This window comes from Camarhynchus parvulus, chromosome 9, assembly GCF_901933205.1.
Source record: "Camarhynchus parvulus chromosome 9, STF_HiC, whole genome shotgun sequence".
NCBI classification, from domain to species: Eukaryota; Metazoa; Chordata; class Aves; order Passeriformes; family Thraupidae; genus Camarhynchus; species Camarhynchus parvulus.
In genome coordinates, this window is record NC_044579.1 from 182817 (window position 1) to 192587 (window position 9771).

At 46.1% G+C, this 9771-nt stretch overlaps 2 protein-coding genes across 2 annotated transcripts in view; both read right to left on the reverse strand.

The window, feature by feature from the left end:
• Positions 1-2270, reverse strand: part of WWTR1 (WW domain containing transcription regulator 1) — a 42264-nt gene extending 39994 nt beyond the window's left edge. Inside the window, 1 exon segment of the mRNA XM_030954243.1 lies at positions 1702-2270. Coding sequence (XP_030810103.1) covers positions 1702-2090 — 389 coding nt within the window. The 5' untranslated portion in view covers positions 2091-2270.
• Positions 2271-6477: 4207 nt separating this feature from the next.
• Positions 6478-9738, reverse strand: COMMD2 (COMM domain containing 2). The gene is made up of 5 exons (XM_030954411.1): positions 9644-9738; positions 9481-9558; positions 8838-8920; positions 7411-7584; positions 6478-6918 (listed from the first exon to the last, which is right to left on the reverse strand). The coding sequence occupies exons 1-5, from the start codon at positions 9708-9710 to the stop codon at positions 6721-6723; spliced, it is 600 nt and encodes a 199-aa protein (XP_030810271.1). The 5' UTR covers positions 9711-9738; the 3' UTR covers positions 6478-6720.
• Positions 9739-9771: the final 33 nt, after the last annotated feature.

Below are 9771 nucleotides of genomic sequence, written 5' to 3' on the forward strand. Positions count from 1 at the left end.
TGAGTATAGGGAAATGTAACTTTGTATGCCTAGTTTAATCAAATATGATTTTTAGCACATCACCTGACTCAAATCCTCTATTATTTTATTGCACACAGCTTTAAATGCTGCTTTCCATAATCAATCTTTATATTTAAAAGGATGTTGTCAATCAGAGTATTACTGCTGACAGCATTTGGAAAAAAAAATTAAAACCCCTTGGAGTCTTTTACCTATGCTTTCCATTTACTAAAGGCCTTTTATTTTTGGCCTAAGCAACAAGAATCCATTGACTTGGAAAACTTTGTCTCTAGGTCAGAAATGCATGACAGGAAGGTGAAACCACATGAGCTCATTTTGATATTAGTCAAAAGACACAAGAGCATACAAAGATTATATTATGCAATTTCTAGCCAGAGGTATCTGAAAACACTCCCTAGCCAAACCCTAACAAGAATTTATATTGAATAATTATTTATGAATGGTCTGTTACACTGTTCCTGTCAGTCAACTACTTCTCTGTAGCTTGTTCTATTGAAAAAAATACATGCAAAGTGCAGAGACATGAGATCTTCTCATTTAGGTGATAAACCAGGTTAATAACAAATTTCTAAGTTTGGACCCTGGGACATATGCACACAGTATCATAAACAACATACAGTGACACAGAAAAGTATTTACATGCTTTGCTGTTAGCTCAGAGTACGACAAAAGGCAAAAAATCTAAACTCTGCAGAGTTATTCAGAGACTGGGCTCTTGAGTAATCCGTTAGAGATTCCAAACCCACAAGGCAAAGAAATCATTATACAATCAAGTAATTTTTTTTTTCATTTTTCTAAACAGTTTTGTCTCTTTTTCCCCTCACACAGTTTCTATGACATTCATGATGGCTGAATACCCACACATGGGTGAACATATGTGAACTCAAGATTTTATTCTTCTGAACAAGAAGGCTGTAGTGAGCAAGTAAATGATGTCCTGGAGCCCTGGCAGTTTAACTCTCTCAATATTCTCAGGTAGATGCTTCATCAGTAAATGTTTTGTTTTTTTTTTTAATTTCATTAGCAAACATTTTATCTTATTTACCAAGTTAATGCAGTACCACTTAGTTTGCAATGAATCTGTAGCTGACTTACAGAATCTACCAAAAGAAGGCACTGCTGCCTTACCACTTACTACAGCTATTACGTATTTTCAGGCCTATTAAACGGCTTTGAATCAAGTGTCAATTGTCATAAATAAAACGCTCTGGCGAAAATGACTGGCCAGAAGAGATATCGGCAGTTGTGTTACCACACTTCCCAAAGCCCTTCGCTAGAACAAGGCGGCCTCCTGCGCGTCCCCGCAGACGGGGATGCTTCAGACACACTGCGGCCGGAGCCGGGCCGGGCAACTCCCACCCATCCACAGCCCCTTCTACCTCCGGCAGGTCACGGGCATGCAGAGCTCTGCTCCCACGTTCCAGAAACTCCCTGAAATAACTGGCTTTCAACGTTTTCTCAAAAAAATTAAGTTTCAGAATCTTGGACGTGTGGCCAAGCAGGAAAGAAATTCGTTATCAACAAATACTGCAGGACTTCTCCCTCGCCTCTCTCTTCTCATCGGGAAGGGATTTCGCCCCCGGAATGTTGCACACACCCCGGGCCCGGAGGCCACCCCGCCGCCTTACGGCGCAGCCCGCTCCCGGCGAGCGCCCCGGCCGCTTCCCCCGCCGCACTCACTTGAGGAAGTAGCGCTGCCCGGTCTGCGTGAGCGCCATCTCCCAGCCCGGCGGCAGCGGCCGCTCGTCCGTGACATCGCAGGAGCGCTGCCGGAGGTGCCCGTGCTGCGGCGCCGCGCCCGCGCCGGGCAGCGAGGCGGGCGAGGAGTGCGAGCGGACGTGCACGGGCGCCAGGCGCGGCGGGGGCCCGCCCGAGTCCGTGCTCGACTGCCGCGAGTGCGAGCCCGAGTCGGGCTCCCTGAAGAAGGACTCGGGCAGGATCTTCTTCCGCCAGGAGCTGGGCCTGGGGTTCATCACCGCGTTGAAAAGCGCCTCCAGCTCCGTGTCCAGGTCCTGCGTGACGTGGATTACCTGCTGCCCCGGCGGCGGAGCCGCGGCCGCGGGGTTCATTGTCCGCCCCTCTGGCCCGGCGGCGGGCGCAGCCGTCCCGGGACGGGCGGTGGCCGGGGCCGGCCCCGCTGCCGGGCCGCCGCCGAGGACGTGCCCTCTGGAGCGGGCGGGCTCGCCGGGAGCAGAGCGGGCGAGGCGGGCGGACGGAGCCTCTGCGCCCCCCGCCAGCCGCGCCGGTGTCCCGGGCGGGCGGGGCGGCCCCGGGCAGCGCGGCGCCCTCCCCCGGCGGGCAGCGGCGGGACGGGGCCGTGCCGGGACGGGGCAGTGCCGCCGGCTCCGGCCCGGCCCCCGCGCCGCCCCGCCCGCAGTTATGCAACTGCCGCGGAAACTTTGGGCACGGGACGGCCCTGGAGGCCATCGGAGCCCGCCCCGCCCGCGCCCCCTCTCGCGTCGCGCTCGCTGTGCCGCGGGCAGCCGGGGCAGCGGCTGGGCTCTTCGCCCCTGCGACCCCGCTGCAGCGGCCGCTCCCGTCCAGCCCCGGCTCGTGGTGCCCGGGAAACCTTCGGAGCGCTCTGTCTCTGCCGAGCTAAGGAGATTTGCTCCAAAACCGTTGTTCAGAAAGTTAATGGGCGATACTAATTTCTGAAAGCAAAATGATGCTTAAATTAGTTCACGTACAAGTTTAATTGCACGATTTAGTGATGCTATAGCTATGGGGAGGATTTAAGCATTCGTAGTGGCGCGGACAGCAACCATTTCGCCGTGATTTGGATAAGGTTTGGCCTTTTGCTGGCTAGTAGGAGTGCTGTACAGAGCTGTGTGTTACGTCCTTCCAGCTCACTGTCCATAGGGGTAGTTTCAAATGCAGGCATGATGCTTTGTGGATCTCTATTGACTGCCCATTCAGTCACTTGTCTTTGATTTAGCCTATACAAGAAACGAGAGCTGTCATCAAAATGCATACCTGAGGTTTTCTATAATTAATAAATACAATTGTTGTTTTAATTTTGTCTCATTTTTTGGAGCATTTGGAATAACTTTTGAATGGCAATGTGACCAAAAATTGTTTAAATTCAGAAGCTGTGTCTATAAAGAACAATATTGTTCATGTTCCAACTTAAGTGTTGGTTTTTACAGAGGGAAGCATCCAGTGTTTTTATGACTACACACATAGAGACATCACACACTGGCTAAATGAACACAACTGTATTTTAGCAATGCATTTCGTTATTTTATTTCTGTGTTTTGGACAGCCTCCAGGCTTTGCTGATTGATAAGAATACACCCTCCTCAGTAATCAGAATCTACACTAGAAAAGTCTTAAGTAATGTTTTCCTGAACTTTATTCCTTATTTCTTTAAAATAAGCATGAACTTCTCTAAAGTTGCATTTGGCTTCTCTAGTAGAAAATGTGGGCCTGACTGAACCATCCTTGTCCCTCAAATGAATGTGACATATAATGTTGGTTATGTAGATTCTCAGAGTTGGAGTTTAAACCTGTACATGAACCACAGCTAGGTCTGTGAAACAGATCCTGTGCATTTCATGATGGCTTTGCTTCAACAAATATTCCTTGTCAGTTACATTTCATCACATTTCCTGTTCATATTTCCATTGGCTTAGCAGATCTCCTCGAGATTTGTTTTATTGTTCTTTGTTTTTGTGAGGGTCTGGTGGTTTTGTTGTTATTGTTTTGAGGGGTTTTGGGTTTGGTTTTTTTTTTTTTTGTTATTTTTCCTGACATCTGCTGTGTTTCTGGTCAGGAAACCCAGTACTCCTGAGACTTATGTTTCCCTTCCCAAAGAATTTTTGTACCATTCTTCTACTGCTTCGTACTGGTTCCTTGCTGCAACAAGCTCAAAGAGCAGTGCTAATCACAGTACCTGCTCCAGGTATACGCAGACATTACATATCATTTTTTCTTTCCTGCAATATCCTTATTTAAATCCTTTGCATATGAGAATCTGGGGGTGTGTGCATGTGGTTATTGCACAGATAATGATCTGAACACGAGTGATTTTTCATACAGCCTTTAGAAGGGCTTTTTTTGCTTCCAGGGCTCTGTTTCTTTGAGTAAAGACAAACCACACACCCGTTCCGTTCCTTTCCAGGTGACATGTCCATTCAAGGGAAGGTTTTGACAGTCTCATGCATGGGGCCATCTCATCTATGTTAATTAGACCACTTTCATAAGCATGGCATCTCATGGGTGAGTACATACACATCTGTCCCAAACGTAAGCCACGTTTATTACAGTTAGAACTGTCTTCTTCAACAAGATGTGTTTCAGCTGCACTTTTTACTGAATAATACAATTATCTGCTATTGTACCACTTGGTATAGGCTAAAGGATTTTTCTCCAATAATTTGAAAGTGATTAAAACTGTAAGTTTTAATACTAATTTCATAGTATTGTTCACAATACTAGTTTCATAGTATTGTTGTCATTAGTCTTTGTTTAGAAATACTAACTACCTTCTTTGGACAAAAAAATACGACCACCAGCTTTCAGGGCAAGTGACTCAATATGCTCAAGTCTGTGGAAGACAAGGACACTTCCATCACAATGGGGTTGGATTAAGTGATAAAGGAACCAAATCACAAGTGTGACATAGAAAGCTCCTTATTATTATTTCTTTGTTCTCATTGCAAGATTTTACATTGTAAAAAAATAAGTCAATATCATTATTTTATCTCAATTTCACATGGTGTTCAAATGTTTTTGAATAGTACAGAGATTTTATGTTAATCTGAAGGATTTATAAAGCCCAGTACTATGACTATACCCTATTTATTGTAGATTTTCTAGCAGCAAGTTCAATCTCTTCTTCAATGAAAACCCAAGCAAACAGCTTAGAAGTAAGTCCACTTTTAAAAGTACCCCTATATGATGAGCATCTAATGAGTTAAAGAAATGACACATGTAGTTTTTAATCTAGATCTATCACTGCTCTACATCAAAGCTCTTCATAGATTAACATTTTTCTGAGAAAACCTACATAAGTGAAGCAACACCTGTGATGTCTGTTATAAAATAAAACATTCAGGGATCCCTGGGCAAGCCTTGTTCTTTCTCAGTAAACAAGTGACCGGCACACTGCACAGCCTGGCATGGTTCTGCCTCTGCTTTGGGTTTGCTCTGTGCAAGGAGACTCCAAGCAGGCAGTAACTGCAGCTGGTGCTCCACATCCATCTGTGAGCAGCCCTACAGGAACAGAAAACTTGTGTTCCTCTGAACTAAATGGCAACAGAGAACAAAGAACACAATGGAACAGTAGTAAATTAAAAAAACCCTGTTAAAAATAAAATAGGTTAAAAGTAGCACTGTAACTTTTTTTAGTAGCTTGCGAAAAATGCTTTGTAGTCTTGTCATGTTCAAGGGTTTCTATAAAGCAAGTGCAAATTAATTAGAGAAGATGCATTAAATGCAGCTTTATATGCCACCTTTAATTTGGGAGTTTAGAAGAAAATCCGAGTCAGTATCCCAGGGTGAATTCCTATTTTACCAGTATCTCTGGGTTACTGACACATGTGCCTTTTCACTGCCAGCCTCACCTGCCGTACAGAGGCACAGCAGCCAGTGCTGCTTGCCGTGCAGTCACACTCACCAGCGGGATGGAAGTGCTAGCCCTCAGCAGCTGCCCTGGATGCTGTGAAGACAGAGAAGCAAGAACTTGCAGAGCAGTTCCAACCTCGCCTAAAGGCAAATCTGCTTTTCCAATAATTAAGCCCAAATCCCGCTGCCGAGCAGCTGCTTTTCCGGGCTCAGTACCTCCCCCAGAACAAACTGAAAGGTACAATGTAAAAGTAAGATGCTTGGCATAAAGGATCTTTCTCCTCCTCTCTCTCCTTGAGTCTCTTTGTGGATCACTGCCAGAGTTTGAGCTTCTCTCAGTTTCACCCAGCTTCAAAGTTTATCTTTGACCATCCTTAGTTGAGGTAATTTTTTGTAAAAGGAAACAAAACTATTCAGTGTTGCAGCTTTTCCTTCTTCAATATTGCAACACACTGCGCAGAGGAACATGCAGGCTCTCCAGTGACATTCTGCATTCTCAACATCTGCTTTCAACTGACCATTTTACTCAGAATCCCCAAGCTAAACCCTCCCCCTTCTCAGTTAGCGCATGCTTCAGGATATGACCCATGTGTAGACTGCCAGCACTTATTGTGATGCCAATCAGCTCTAGAGCAGCTGGACTTTTTAAAATGTTTACAAGAGAAAAAGGCAAATATGTTTAGATTCATCAGGCAATAGTGAGATGACACAAAAAGTTTCAAAGATCTCTATCTAAAACTTCTGCTTTGCTGCCCTGAGCTCCAGACTATGGCTGTAGTGAGGAGAGATGGAATGAGGGAAACCACTCACCTACGTATTGGCCTAATCTTGTGTTTCACCTGAAAACAGAGATCAATTACATAAAAAATAACAGTCAAAAATCCCAAGTAGTAATATTTGATCACATTTAATTACCATGTACTATATATGAAGATGATTGTGTGAAAAAGGTCACCACATATAGATGTGCTAAGCTGGCAGCCAAGGATATTTGGCCAGTATATACTGGCTCAAGGTCCTGGCACAGGAAAACAGTTCATCTGATCCAGATATTTATTTTTCCTTAAAATGCATTTGTGAGCAGTGTTTTGAGTTTTACAAACTGCTTAGCAAGACAGCAGAGAAGAACCAAGGTTATTTCATGTTGCGCACTATTCTTCTGCAGTGGTTCATCTTCATCTCCCCCAACGCCTGCTCCAGCTGCTGGATAAGGTGAAGAAGGGTAGCAGGGTCAGTTTGCAACACCTGGGCAGTTTGATCTTCATTTTGATTAAGATGTAGCTTCATAGTCACAGCAGGCTTGATCTGTTGTCTCAAACTTCTGCTTGCAAGCTGCAGGAGGGGTTCAGTGGAACAGGAACACGAAAATGACCATTGGTTATCAAAGTTTGTTCTTAGCAGTTCTCAACAGCTTTGTAGAACCTGTTCAGACTAATGTTCAGAAACCCTTTGCATCCACATTAAAGATACACACAAGCTACTATTGTGTTTTATAATTAATACTAACCCGCTTTAATCAATGCTTTCATAATATTTCTGAAATTAAGGTAATAATCAAGACCAAATATGTTTAGTATATGTTGATATTTTAAAAACATCAATAGAACCATGAATTCAATTTTCATCAGGCAACAAGTACTTTGCATCATTGCATATCCTGTTCATTTCACAGCTGGCTGTCTGTGGGACACTAACAAAGTCATGTCACTTTTAAATACATGAAGTACTGCTGCCTCAATTGTTTTTATATTGTTTAGCAGGTTTTAATTATGCAAAAAAATTGTGAACGAAAGGATGGAATACTAAAAACATCAGGGAAGTCACCTGTACATCCAGTCTCCACTCCAGACTGTGGTAGCTGGGAAGCCTTGGTGCCAGCTCTCCAAGAATGCTCCTGATCTCTTTCCTGTTGTCAAGGTACAGCTGGAGCAAGGATTTGTTCAATTCATCTGAGAATCCCAAAACATTAATGGAATCTTGGAAGTCAACCTCAGAAATCTAGAAATAGCAATTTAGGCCAGGTAATCATCATTATTTCCTGAGAACCAAATAAAACTGTAACTAAACATCACTTATGCTATGGTGCAGTTATTTATTTATTTTCCTGCAGGAATGTCCAAGTACAATTCTACACCTCAGACAAAACAAATATCCAGGTTTTAAAGGATCTGCAGATGTTGATGTATTACTGCAGATTTGTATGAGATTCAGAAGCAGTTTTTTTTAAGAGCATTCAACCCCATCACATGTAAGCCTTCACATCAAAGACCAAAACAGCGTGAGGGAGCACCTCAGTTGTGCCACAAGGCACGACATGCTGTGTGAATCTATTTGTCAGGGTGCTGCTGTGCCACTAACAACCAGACTACAAATACCCAGCAGTGATCTGCACCTGTGCAGCACACAGCACAGTGCTCAGGCTCCTGTCCCAAGGGCAGGAGAAGCTTCACAGGCCTTTGTGCTTACTGCAGCCGCCTGGCCCAGCACCGGGGAAGCTGTTAGTGACTCCACAGAAAACACCATTGTACCTCTCCAATGCACCACCCCGCAATAACAGTCTGCAACCAGCCACATCCTACCACAGTACACTGTAACCTGTCACTCAAGACCCCTTGTTCCAAGGAAAGGCTCTGCACCATTTCCATCCCCTCCTCACCTACTCTTGGGAGCAACACTTGCCTGAGTTTCATCTGGCGTTCCTTGTCTCTGCACTCCTTCTCCATGTAGTCATTGCTCAAATATTCTACTATATCAATAGTTACTAGTCTTTCTGATGGAAACAGTAATTGTCCAACTACTAATCATTTAGTATCTGCTTATACCCACTCAAACTTTTGATGCCAAGAGCTGAAAAAGCTCTCAAACCCACCACACTGGACAAAGACAAGGAATGCTGAACAGGGGGCTGGTCTAGCCCACATCCTGTGCAGTAGCTGAACGACAAACTCTTCATTTGAGTTTTATTATTTAGAGTTTATCCTGAAGTAAGCTTCTCTGTGTGTAATAAATTACACTATTAAAACGTGGTCAAGTTTTAGCATCAGACACTGAATACAAATTCCAGAGTTATACATGTAGACACAATGTTTCAATAAGACAACAGCATGAGACACCTTTTTCTGAAATTAAAATAATACACGTCATTAAATTTTGAGCTATCTTTTCCCCATTCACCAGTATTTTTAGAGGCCTAAGTGTCCAGAAGACATCTCTAGAGTATCCCCAGATTCCTCATGAAAAAGTATACTTGCCATAAGCTTGGAACTCTCAGTAAGAAGATACACTAGTCCTTCTACGCCGTGCTGAATGATGTCAACGCTAATGTTCAGCTTTCCTTTAAAGAAAGCACAAAGTGCTTTTTACTTGCTAACTGTCGCAGCAACGAGACTCAAAGCTGCAAAGTTATCAAATGCATAATGCGCAAAATATGCTTAGAAAAAGAAGAGGGTGTCACACCCTTCAAATAATAATGTACAGCATATTAGCGCAAAAAACTAAGAAAAACACAAACCAATTTCTTATGGCATGGTACAGAGAACGGTTTGTGTCGGAAACGGGATGTCCGCAGCCCTCCCCACACCGGGCACGAAGCACCGACCCCCGCGGTGCTGGAGCTCCATGCCGCCAGCCCCTTCCCTGGGCCCCTCTCCGCGGTGCCCCGGGGACTTGGCAGTCCTTCGTGGCCGGCACAGAGCCCACCGTGTTCCCGCCCTCCTGCCGCGAAATCACCATGGCCCGGCCGGTCCCCCCGCTGCCCATGGCCCGGCCTGCTTCCCCCGCTCCCCCCGGCCGCGCTCCCGGTCCCAGTCCCCCCGCTGCCCCTGGCCGGTCCCTCCGCTGCCCCCGGCCCGCTCCCCGTGCCGGTCCCCCCGCTCCCCGCGGCCCGGCTCTCACTGGCGGCGGACTCGCAGGCCCGCGGTGCCGCTCCTCGCCGCAGCTGCTCCAGCGCCAGGCGCCCCAGCTCGCCGACGGCTGTAAGGACAGAGAGAGAACAGACCCCGCTGCAGCCCCGGCCCGGCTCGGTTACCGCCGCCCGCGGACCCGCCGCGGCCCAGACCTGCGCCGCCGGCCCGCGGCAAACAGCCCAGGTGAGCTCGGTGCTCCGCCGACAGCACCAGCAGCATCGCCGCGGCTCCGCCAACAACCGGGAAGGGGCGGTGCCCCGCAGGCGCCTGCGCGGGGCCG